The sequence below is a fragment of the Engraulis encrasicolus genome, chromosome 7, assembly GCF_034702125.1.
Source record: "Engraulis encrasicolus isolate BLACKSEA-1 chromosome 7, IST_EnEncr_1.0, whole genome shotgun sequence".
In the NCBI taxonomy this organism is placed as follows: domain Eukaryota; kingdom Metazoa; phylum Chordata; class Actinopteri; order Clupeiformes; family Engraulidae; genus Engraulis; species Engraulis encrasicolus.
In genome coordinates, this window is record NC_085863.1 from 34,709,048 (window position 1) to 34,722,033 (window position 12,986).

A 12,986-nucleotide genomic window follows, 5' to 3' on the forward strand; every position below is an offset into this window, starting at 1 on the left:
TTTTAAGTGTGCACATTATAAATGTATTCCATTAGAATCAGAATTGCAAATAAAAGAAAGATTCACAGCAGGGATAGGCCAGGGCTGCTGGCAGCTTGGCCCGGGAAAATACTGTATGTATAAAATAAGTCCGTGTACAAACCGTGGTTCGTATGATCCGAGTTATTCTTTTAGTACTTATTACATGTTTAACCATAACCCGGAGGCAATCATGCTGCAGTCCAAAACGTTTTCTGTCATTGTCTCTCAATGGTGGAATAAGCTACCAGTTGCTACAAGAGCAGGGTCATCCCTCTCAACCTTCAAGAAGCTAGTGAAGGTGAAGACTCATCTTTCCCGAGAGAGCTTCCCTGCATAACATAACTAACTGTACTCACCTTTAATCATGGGTACTAACCTGCACTACATTTCATAGGTCGTCCAATATTTTCCTGCTCTCTATCTGTTCTTCATTACTTGTATACTGCTGTACTCTGTACTGACCCTTTAGTCTGTACTTGCTTGAAATTCCTCCTTGTAAGTCACTTAAGTCAAAAGCGTCTGCTAAATGTAATGTAATATAATGTAATGTAATGTAATGTAATCAAAAGTGGAGAAGACGCGCTCACACTATCGCCTAAATAGGCTAATTTAACAGTTCTTAACTGGGTGCTGAATCCCACAAAAAATATACAGGTAAATGAATGCTAACGCCATTACACGCTGAAGAAGGGCTCTGCCTGAAACGTTCGTGGGCGAATAAACAAAGAAGAAATCTGAAGAGTGCTGTCCTTCGCTTCATTCATTCATGTAATGTAATCAACCATATGAGCTCACAGGGATATTGCCCTTCACACTCCTTTTCATTTAACAGTTCATATTTCACCATTCACCATCTGAAATCTCACTGATAGTCTAACATCCCTTATTTTCTTAGTTGTGATCGCCACCAGGGCCCTAAATTAACTTTTTTCAACACCAGCCAAAATGACTAGTAGATGTTAATCTCATACTGTACCAGCCAAAAACACACATTACAGCTGAGTAGAAGTATGAAAACCAGATGCTTGAGAATAATGAACTTCAACTGTACAGTATATTCCTCCTCAATGGAGTTCCTGGAAATTACAATGGATGCATTCTTAGTTTTGACTTCAAAATTCAGTACTGTCTGATTCAAGAATTTGTAATGTTAACATAAGGAAACTAGAAATGCATTCAGAGAACGCAGACCTCCGCCAAGGAAGTTCAGTTCGTTTTGGACATATGTGTAGAGTCATGATGTGGTTTCATGCATTTAGGCCTATAGGCTACATAGCATTTGTGTTCAGGTAATTGAACCGTCAAGTCGTAACCAAATTATAGTTCTATCTGTCTCTTTTATCATTTCCATGTCCTCTAGCTGTGGTCTGTTTAGTTCACCTTTGATTGTTTTATTGGCAAAGTGATTGTTCATGCTATAGCCTATGCCTTCTGTGATTTGCAAATGCACTTAAGCCTTGAAGCATGCCTTTCATTAGGCTACCATCTAAAACAAAATACAAATTAAAAAACACAATTTTCATTGGCCAACACCCGTAGTAGGCCTACATATTCTACAGTAGTGCAGCGGTACCCAACGCTCAGTAATAGGCCTATATATTATATTATAGGCCCCTATTATTATATTATTATATATATATATATATATATTTTGTAATAACAAGACAACATACTGTGGCTACTTTGAGCCGTTCACTTAATTATTGAATCAGAATGAAATGTGCAAGAATCCCCTTATCCAGTGGCAGTGCATGGATGGTTGTGGAGTGTCAGTTATTGTTTTGGGCTATTTCGTAAGGCTAAACAAACTTTTGAGAGGTAAATCCACTTCTATCATTTCTAGCTGTTGCAATATCGTGACACCAACGTTGTGGTGCAAACGCAATTGCTTAGCGAGAGACAATGTCGACTCGACTGGCGGAATCATTGCCTACCCCGACACTACACTTGTTGGAGAAGTTCCTCCTACCTGTGAATAGCCTATGGGAATCCGTTCATGAGGGTTATTGCGAGCTGGTCTCGGCGCTGTGGGCAGTTGATCGGCACCCGGGCCTGCTCTCTATTTTGTATTGAAAATCACTGTTCGCCGCATCTCCAGCGTTCATTCGTTATGAAGTCTAGGAACTAGTCTATGGAATGTTTGTAGTGCTGATGGCTTCAGTGCGCGGGGATTGGGGAAGCAGCAAATCACCGTGGACTAACGAATTTTGCCTTTGCCTTTCTTTGAGCTTCATTTTACTTGTATGAATGTTTTGTGACAGCATTGTGAACTTAAACGATCTGCGAGGCTGTAGCTAAGGCTGCTTTTTGATAGCGATTTTGACTGCGGTAGGCTAATGCCTTTTACTTCAATGCTCTGCCCCGGTGTGGCTGCGTGAAGGTGGCTGCGTGAAGGTACGCCAGTTAGTAAGTGGTGCTGCTCAGTGCTCCTCCTCAGTGGTCCTTGCGCACCCTGTGGCAGGCCATGTAATAGCAGCGTGACGAACACACACACAAATTCGGGCGATCACATAACCTCCTGGCGGAGGTAATAATGTCTTCTCTTTTAGTTCATTTAAATGAAATGTAATACAAAGGGAGGACTGGCCTTAAAAGGAACACACGAAAGATCCTCAAATTAACCATATATTGATTTTGTCATTGATATTGTCATTGGATTTACATGCACCTCAGTGTCTCAAATGTGCTCAGGATATTAAGTAGACTATCCCGAATTTGCATATAAACATATTTTCCTGACTTCAGTATCCTGGATAAGCCCAAGTTTTCGAGAGATATGTGCTAGGTGGACAAAGCCCAAGAAATCTGAATAATCGTATTTTCATGGAAACCATGATATTAGTAACCTGAACACTCTGTGTCCATATTACATTTGAACACACACAAACACACACACACACACACACACACACACACACACACACACACACACACACACACACACACACACACACACACACACACACACACACACACACACACACACCTAAACACCTTGTCCCGAATTTGATCATTACCAGAATACGCCTCATCTCCGGGATACTAAAGTGTACTGAAGTGTTACTCATTGATATACAGAACATGTATGCACATACAGTACTGTATGTACATACATATCTAGTATGAGCACTACAATACATGCATCTCTTATTTGTAACCGGTGCTTTAGCCTCAGAGTTGTGTTTTGATGTCATGCAATTCTGATGATGGTAATTAACATGAATATAAATGGGATGGACGGACAGATAAGGGAACATTACGCATTACGATATGTTACATATTCAAAGCACATGCTGATCAGTATGGCAAAGACACATAATCCTTGGGACACAGTGAAGTACATTGACATTGACAGGGCTTATTGGACTTTGCTGCTGATAGAGTTTGCCCACCCCGGGGCTACAGCTGTAGTAGACCATGGGGATGTGTGTGCGTGTGTGTGTGTGTGTGTGTGTGTGTGTGTGTGTGTGTGTGTGTGTGTGTGTGTGTGTGTGTGTGTGTGTGTTTATGTGTGTGTGTGTGTGTGTGTGTGTGTGTGTGTGTGTGTGTGTGTGTGTGTGTGTGTGTGTGTGTGTGTGTGCACATGTGTGTGCGCGCGTGCGTGCTGCGGCTATGTTTGTGTGTGCGTACAGTATGTATGTGCTTTGCGTGTGTGCGCGCGTTCATACACATGTATCTGTGTGCGTGTGTTAGAGTAAGTGTGTGAATGTGTGTACGTGTGTGTGTGTATGTTGGTATGACCTTCACCTGTGCCCTACAGTTCCTACCTTGCCGCATGAGAGCTCCAACGCCGAACCAGAAGCTATTAAGCAAGGTGAAATTGTTCTGCACCACGTCCGAGGCCGGGTTGCAGGGATGAGGGTTGTACCACTCGTACGGGCTGAACCTGTAAGAAGGTAGGCAGGGAAAAGAAATTAGAGAGAGAAAGAGATTGTAGCTCTCTTATGGGCTGAACTTGGAAGATGGTAAGCAGGAAAGAAAGAAATGAGGGAAAGAATAGAGACATGAGAGATGGACAGTTTTGAATACCAATATCTGACTGGAGTACCGGAATTCATTATTAAAGATGCTTACCGAACAAAGAAAGGTTGTCCTGTTTATTTTTCAAACTTTCAAATAATATCTTAGTTTAATATTAAACATTTAAAAGAATCTCTTCCAGTTAAACAAAGGAAAGTGTCTCTTTCTTATCCAAGCAAAGGACAACACTTCAAGATTCGCCCACGGATGTTTCAGCTCGTCTTTTCTTTGTCATTACACAATGCAAATTAATAGCTGTAAATCTTACAGTCTTTGCTTTTGATTGATGTTTAAGACTATATTTTGTATGGGCAGTCGGTGAAATGAAATGAGTAGGCAATTCAGGGAAAGCTTTTCTGTTGAATTCGTGGAACAGAAGAGCTTTCACTCTACTGCCTACTAATTTATTTATTTACTGACCAAACATACAACATAGAGTTGTATAAAAAACAATCAAAAGCAGAGACTCAAAGATTTACAACTAGTTATTTGTATTGTGTACTGCCCAAGAAAAGAAGAGCCGAAACGAGAAGTTGTAGCTCCTTCACAAACCAAGCAGTGTAATTACAATGCACCTTGCCAAGCCAGCCAGTCATCTCCAAGGCACTCAGACCAGTGTTACAAAACCAACTTCACAAAGTTCTTTTCTCTGTCTGTCTCAATTCTCTCTCACAAGACTTTCTTCCCTCTCCTCTCCTCTCCTCTCCTCTCTTGTCCTCTCCTCCCTCCTCTCCTCCCTTGCCTTTTCTCCCTCTCCTCTCCTCTTCTCCCTTTTCTCTACCTCCTCTCCTCTCCTCCCTTGCAATATCCCCCTCTCCTCTCCTCTCCTCTCCTCCCTTCTCCACCCTCTCCTCTCCTCCCTTCTCCACTCCTCTCCTCCCTTCTCCTCTCCTCTCCTCCCTTCTCCTCTCCCCCCTTTTCTCCATCTCCTCTCTTCCTTCCTCTCCTCTCTCCTCCCCTCCCCTCTCCTCTCCTCCCTGCCCCTCTCCTCTCCCTTTTCCATCTCCTTTCCTCTCCTCTCCTCTCCTCTCCTCCCCTACCCCCATCTTCTCTCCTCTCCTCTCCATCTCCACTCCTCTTCTGCTTTCTTTCATTCCTGTACTGCACTCAGACAACAGCCCTGGGCAGCACCTGGGCGCTTGACCCTGATCGCTTTTATGCTGCCGCCAAGGCTGCATGGGGACGTCTTCCCTTTGAGTGGCTCTGGAGATCTCTTGCCTGAAGGGGGAAGAGAAGAGGCTGGCTGAGCACAGTCCAGGAAGACAATCCCAAGCCCAGCTAACTCTCTCTCTCCCTTTCTCTTTCTCTCTCCTTCTCTCTCTCTGCATATCAGGTGTGAACAACTCACTGATTAGGCGTGCCTCATTTAACATGGCCTAGATACTGTTGTACAGTACAGTACTGCACCTGTCTCTCTCGTAGTGTCCCAACTACATTTCCAAGGTTAGTCAACTTTGTAGGTGAAACAGAACAGAGGAAAAAGGAGATTAAAATGAATGAATTGGGGCAACTTAACTTCCCATGGCCCTCCCTTTAATAACGTCCCGAAAGATGAAAGACTTGACTTTCCTACTCAACAAAAAACATATCTCTTGAAGTAAAGGTTTCGCAAAAAGTAAGGCTCATCGGTGTCACTCCCTGACACCTTCGTAACTTTATCTTGCTCTCGCACACTCACCACACTCTGGGCTCAAAAGGTGTCAATCCTGGCTTTAAGTTTAGAAAGTCAAAAAGTCTGCTGGCTGCATATTTTATCCAACTATTTCTGGAAAATAGCTGATCCTAATTAACATATCTGACAGTTGGATCATCTAATTCGTGAAAACCACCTGAATTACAGGCACTAAGGCAGAGAAATGTGGGGTAACACATTATAATAAGCACTTTCCATAAATCATGTATAATGTGTGTGTTAACCTTTCATTTTTTCAAATTACCTCAATTAATGATTTATAAACACATTTTATATTCTGTCTAGTTCTCTGTTGGCCGTCTGCCTGCATAAAAGGAGAAAATAGGGATGAAGTGAACATCCCAAAATATCACCACAGGTGCTAACTAGATGGGTTCAGCAAGTATTTTGATTTTACGGTAACACTTTATATTAATGTCTGCTTATAAAAACTTTAATAATCCATTAACTAATGATGAACAAAACATTAGCAAATGTTTTTATTATTGGCTACATTTTGTTCATACTTAATAAAAAATATATACAAATAATATGTTCACGATTTCACAAATCTTTTAACAGAGTATTATTAGTCATTTACAAACAATTTGTAAATGTTTGATAAATATAAAATACTAACATAACATTTATAAACATTTACGAGTCATTTACAAACATTTGTTAAGGCTTTCTTCATCATTTGTTTATTATTTACTTAGCATTATTAATGATTTATAAGCAGACATGAATATAAAGTGTTACCAATTTTACCAGAGAGAGTAGAGAGAGAGAGGTTCCATTGGCCCATTGTTTCCGGGTTCTATTATTGCCCCCCTTAGGCAGACCAAGGCAGACCTAAGGATTGTTCTATTCATTGTAGGAGCATTATGACACGCCCCTTTAGGCAGACCGGAACCTGGTCGCGTTAGGTGACCATAGAAACCTATTATGTTGGCATATCACTATATATTTGAAGAATCTCCGATTTTACTTTTGCCATTACATGCTGAATAGGGCCGAAACATTCGTACTAGGCGAATAAAACAAAGAAAAATCTCAAGAGTGCTGTCCTTTGCTTCATTCACTCGTCTATGCTTTATGTGAAATTCAGCACCCAGTTAAAAACTGCATTGATAGTGTGAGCGCGTCTCCTCTACTTTATGCACAGCAGGTATTTCACAAGAGGTTGTTGTTGCACCCTATTTTGTTTTGCTCCGGAGACATTTTGACATTTTAATAGAAAGAAATGAGGCAGTGTTTCAAAGCAAAACAATGAAAAGGGTGAAATAGGTAAACAAAGATGAACAACAGACGACAACTTTAACAAAATACAGTTTATATAATTTATTAGGAGTAGTTTGTTTATCCAAAGTGTAACCGGAATGTGCAGAAAAGTTTTGCTGTTTTCCTATTGCGCCTTATTGGCAATAAAGTATAGCTGGTCCAGAATATATGTGCAGAAAATTTGGAAGTGGTCACTATTGCTATGGCCCAGTCAAATGTTTTCCCAAACAGCACTTAGCACACTGCGCGCACGCACACACACACACACACACACACACACACACTCGTGCGCGAACACACACGCACACACACAAACACGCGCTCGCGCGCACACACAGACACACACACGCACACACACTACCTGTACTGTACCTGGCTATGGCGAAGAGCACACAGCTGATCCCCAGACAGGCAAGCAGCACGTACATATAAGTTAACACACACAAACACACACACACACACACACACACACACACACACACACACACACACACACACACACACACACACACACACACACACACACACACACACACACACACACACGCACACGCACACACACACACTACCTGTAGCCTACCTGGCAATGGCGAAGAGCACACAGCTGACCCCCAGGCAGGCGAGCAGCACGTACATCCAGATGTCGGGTGTGAGGGGGTTGAGGAAGGAGAAGACTCCCGGGTTGGTGCCGTTGGGCTTGCGGTACAGAATGCTGATGCCCAGCGTCATGAAGGGCTTGGAGAAGTCGATGACCTTCTCACGCACGTAAGTGATGGTCAGGGGCGCCACGGCCAAGTCGGCTATCTGGAAAGAAGGAAGGAAGAGAGAAAGAAAGAAAGAAAGAAAGAAAGAAAGAAAGAAAGAAAGAAAGAAAGAAAGAAAGAAAGAAAGAAAGAGAGACAGGAAGGCAGAAATAAAGAAAGACAGAAAGCAAGAAAGCAAGAAAGAAAGAAAGAAAGAAAGAAAGAAAGAAAGAAAGAAAGAAGAAAAATGAGTGATGGTCTGCGGGCGCAACAGTTGTTGGAGATGGTGGAAAACAAGACAGGAGACAGAGTGGACTTTTTCAGCACAAAAATCTCATTCATTGATGTGTTTTTTTCAAGCTCAGAAAAAGTGTGACCACTATCTGAGATGGAGGAGTATAGGACAGAGGGATAGACTTGCTCATCACAAAAAAAATCTCACATTCACACTTTTTCAAGCTCAGAAAGATAACGACGGGGGTGTCCAAACTGGTTTTGTAAGATGTACCCTTACCACCAATAGAGGTTATGCTGTTAGGGTGATTGCTAATTAGTCTCCTACCTTAGCATGCTGTTCAAAAATATTTGATCTTGGAGCATGAACCCCTTTGATTTTCAAGTATTAAAGGGTAACTTCTGCCAATTTCAACATGCAACATGCAACATGCTCACACTACCCTGGACCTTGCAGTACCTGAATTTTTGTTGCTGTTGTTTAGCCTTTTCCGAGATCCTGGTCATTGTAATCGGGGCAGGTGTATGTTTACATTTCAAAAAAACATCTTGATTTATTCCAAATAATATCCAAAAGGTTATGTAACATCAGCAGACAACTAACAAACAGCAATACCTTTTAAGATAATATTTGGAGTAGACCTATGTAAACAAAATCTGCCCCCATTAGAATAGCTCAGGGCTCGAAAAATACAGCATCACCGGGTACTGACAAGTCAAGGGTAACGTGAGCAATACAACAGCATATTGAAATTGGCTAATCCTAAGTGTGGGGTAGGCATTGATAGTCCACTTTGATATCTACCTGTCATGATAAAAGCAATATCAGGAAGCCATTTCAGCTTCACATGAGTGAGGCCATTTCATGATTCTAAAAAAAACCCAAGACGCTGCTCAGACAAACAAACAAAACATAATGACATAAATCCATTTCCCCAAATGTCTATTTCCCATTTCTCCCTTTTAGTTGTGAGTTAATCTAATTTAAGTTCTCCAATGAAATTAAATGGGGGTCACAAAGATTTTTTCTCCCACACCACACCTCAGTCCGTGCCAGACTCCAGGGGTGCATTGAGGTTTTGATTTAGGCTAATTGAACAAATGGAACCAAATGGGATCAATAGTGCTCAGCCACCGGATACAGTAGAGCAGTGGTTCCCAAACTTTTTCAACGGGGGAACCTCTGTTGGACCCACCCACTATATCTTCCAAGCCAATATTTTGTCCATTAATATTGCTAGATGGTTCCGTTAATAATTTGTCCGCTAATATTGCTAGAAATCCACAGGACAGCAGATTCATCTATTAACCATACAAGTGAATACAAGTCCCTTTAGTCTGTGAGCCCCCTTCAGTACGTCCGCGACCCCCTTAGGAGTCCCGACCCCCAGTTTTGGAACCACTGCAGTAGAGAGTACGGCCATCAAATCTAAAAATGCTCATCAGATGCATTTATCTTTGCCCAGCTCAATAGCAGGAACTCAATCACATAACTAAGGAATATGAAGGCATTCAAATGCAATTCGGATTGAGATAAATTTTCAAGCATGAAATTAAATCATGGATGTATCCAAGTGTGGCTCATAAGCATTATTAAATAAAGGCAATTAAAAAGAATAAAAAGACACACAAAAAAACATTATGATATGCACTGTATCTAACAATACGACTGAATGATCCTAACAAGCTCCCAAAACGATGATTATATGCAAAAGTGAAACATTGTATTAACTATAATAATAATATATTCTATGTGGTACACAGCACCTTTCAGAACACCCAAGGCCACCTTATAACAAAATAAAATAACATTAAGGATAAAATACATCAAAATAAGATTTTTTAAAAGTATATTTCACATACCGGTGCATACAGTAAATACTCATCTAGTATGTAAAATAACGACTATTCACTGCTATACATACTATCAGGAACAACCAGAATCCATATGTAGCATATTAACTCACATGGTCAATGAGTTCTCGGACCATTCCGTTCCATTCGCCCTTGTCGTTCTGGGCGCCGTACTTTCCGTCAGAGACCAATTTCACCTCATAGGTGAAGCCCAGGATGTTGGACAGCTCTTTCAGAAGGTCCAGGCAGTAGCCTTCGAAGCGGTCATTTCCATACAGCACCTTGTCTGATTTCTTATACATCACATAGGGATGTTCCTACAAGTAAGAGTCAAACTGATTTTAGAGGTCAAAAGAGAAATGTATGTACTGTACAAGTTAGTACAAATGACAATTTTGGCTAATTCCCATTTGATCCAAATGACAATTTTGGCTAATTCCCATTTGATCAATTTCATGAAATGAAGAAGCTGAAACAACTGATATTACTTGCCATGTTAATTCTCATTTATTTGATCAAATTCAAAGAAATCTCTAAAGATATTAATTTCACAATGTATAAAAAAAAACCTTAGCCACAGCTTTCAATTGCTCTTACCAGTATAGTAGTGACTACGAGTGTTCGGTTGAAGAGCGACTCTGTGTCATTTGGGTTATCTTTCTTTATTTCAGTCAAGTTGAGGCCTGTGAAGGAATTCCACACTCCAATCTGAAATTAAAAATAATACTCATTATAAGCTTCAGTGAGTGGAAACGAAGTGATTGCTTACTTACCATTAGTAAAACTTAATTAAAATATATTTCCCCACTCTTATTAAAAAAGCAACGATATCAACAGGGGCAGCTTTTATGAATACAAATGGAGGAGGTATTGGGAAGGCCGATGGTTCGTGACAGAGGGAAAAAGACACAAACAAGGGAGTTACTGTATTCATGCTGTATTCATCTGTGATGCTGTTTGACCAAAGACTGCTACAGTGGCTGCTTGCTTTGAAGATTTCCGGCTGATAGTGGTACAGTAAATAATCCGGTCATTTAAACGATTAACACAAAGACTTATAGGGGGTTTTAACCCTGTGCAATCCTCTTTACTGCTGCAAGTGCAGATCACACCATTAATCCATTTGCAACAACTGGAGAGGAAAATGCTGAGCATGGGAGAGGGCTATATTCTTTTACTGCAGGAGAAAGAACTCCACAAACCTAATACAAATGCGTTATGCCAAACTTCCAGTAGGCACTTTACTGTCGGCCCATTACAGAAAATAAAACCTGTAAAAAAAGGGTCAGGCAGCGATCTTCTATATTGAGAGCTCAACAGGCAATAATGGCAGTGCATTGCTCACTCCTACTCTGCCTTCCTCTCTTGGCGGGCAGTTTCAACAGACTTGCCGAAAGACAGTCAGGCCTGTCACAATCAGGCAAGCAAACTAGGCAATTCACTAGGGAACCCAGCTGAAAGTACCCCCCGCCTTGATGACTGGTTATGTACTTGCATTGAAATGACAGATATGGCAACTTTGTGAGTGACGCAAAATCTCCATGAATTCAATGACAAGAAAAGTGCAAAGACACAGCTATCAAAATCCCTCTTGAAGGGGCCTCATCCCCAATAGTTTGAATAGAGGAAATGGGGCCTCCAAGTCCCTCTTTGTCTCGGGCCCCCAAATACCTCGAAACAGCCCTGAAGATGCTGGAGGCCCAGCAGGGCTACACACATGTTTGCAAGGTCAGTTCTAAATGTTACCCAGCTCGTTAAATAATCATCGGAGCAGGGAGCTAATTTGTGCAGCTCCTGACGATCACTCTTAAATGCTCCACTGGTTTCACGTGACCCGCGCGGCGAACGAAATGAGTCATTAAAGGTGAGGTCTTTTTTAATGGTTCTAACCCATTTGCGAAAACTCTCTCTCTCCCATTTGGCATTTTTATTTCCCAGTGAACGCTTTCCAGCTAGTCACTCTTCATCAGACTTGTGTGTAGGTACGTACAATGCATATAATTTATATCATACTTGCATGTACGTACAATCCATTCTATGTATTTAAGCATATCTGTCTTGCATCTTCATTTTGGATGTGTGCATCCGCAGTTCTCTACTTCCGAACCTGCTGTGTTGCCATCCAATATTATAAAGTAAAGCATAGGTGCCGGGGGGGGGGGGGGGGGGGGGGGGGGGGGGGGGGGGGGGGGGGGGGTGGGGGGTGTTTTATATCTGGCTGTGCACACACTTCCATTAATAATACATTTTAACAGTTTAGTAAAATATTCTACAATTTTGACCCTCCAATGTTGAGCTGAAGTTGGCGCCTTTGAACTAAAGGATGAGCTTTCACCATTGTCAATGCACTGTAGGTGTGACCAAGGGCACTGGAGCTAGAGAACAATGACTGACTTTATAAGGATATTATTGAATGACACGATAGAATGGACTGGAGGAACCCTTTTTTAATACCTGTAGGCAACATCATTAAAAGCTCTCTGTGTCTCCTGCTTAACTTTGACATTCATAAACACACAACACCACACTGTCCTGCTGGTCCTCATATATCTGATGCAATTATTCCAGGTAATATCGTAAATGGCACTCTCCACTTCATCATAAAAAATAGTAGAGTTAAAAAAAAAAATCCGGGTTGGCGGTGGGGGAGAAAGAGCGCCAACTCCTGTAAAATGACGCAGTCAGCAGTGCTACAGTAAAGGCGAATGGATTACACCTGTCGGGAGTACAGTAAAAAAAATATATATATATTTACGACCTGAAAGACCTTACTTGTAAAAAAAACCCACATACACACATAGTACACACACAAAGCAAGAAACTCCAAATAGCGTGTGCGTCTGACACAATTATGTGACAAACAAAGTGCGAGCCAAAACTAGAGCAGGAAAATAGCTATAATTTAGGAGGAAAAGTACAGCGAGTTGCACGAGTAAATAAACAAATCGCAATGGGAGATGACGCAAACAAGGTGACACGCGCAGGAGGAGAGAACTGTCACTTTCCAGAGTGTGTTGTTGTGTGCCTTCACCGCCGCAGGCTGTCATCGTCAGGAGTCCATGTAAACACACCACTGCTGCCGGCTGACTGCAGCCCTGGCTGCCACTGGTTGATAATACATTCATGAAGACGGCCATAAAATAACAGTCAGTGTGCTT

At 41.6% G+C, this 12,986-nt stretch overlaps 1 protein-coding gene across 1 annotated transcript in view; it reads right to left on the reverse strand.

Annotated features, from left to right (window-relative positions):
* The window catches only part of grik1a (glutamate receptor, ionotropic, kainate 1a), a 69,736-nt gene that overhangs the window by 18,921 nt on the left and 37,829 nt on the right, over window positions 1-12,986 (reverse strand). Inside the window, exons 8-11 of the mRNA XM_063203310.1 lie at window positions 10,426-10,536; window positions 9,942-10,145; window positions 7,578-7,801; window positions 3,789-3,907 (exon numbers count right to left, since the gene is read on the reverse strand). Of these exons, the coding sequence (XP_063059380.1) occupies window positions 3,789-3,907; window positions 7,578-7,801; window positions 9,942-10,145; window positions 10,426-10,536 (658 nt within the window). The remainder of the gene's footprint in view (window positions 1-3,788; window positions 3,908-7,577; window positions 7,802-9,941; window positions 10,146-10,425; window positions 10,537-12,986) is intronic.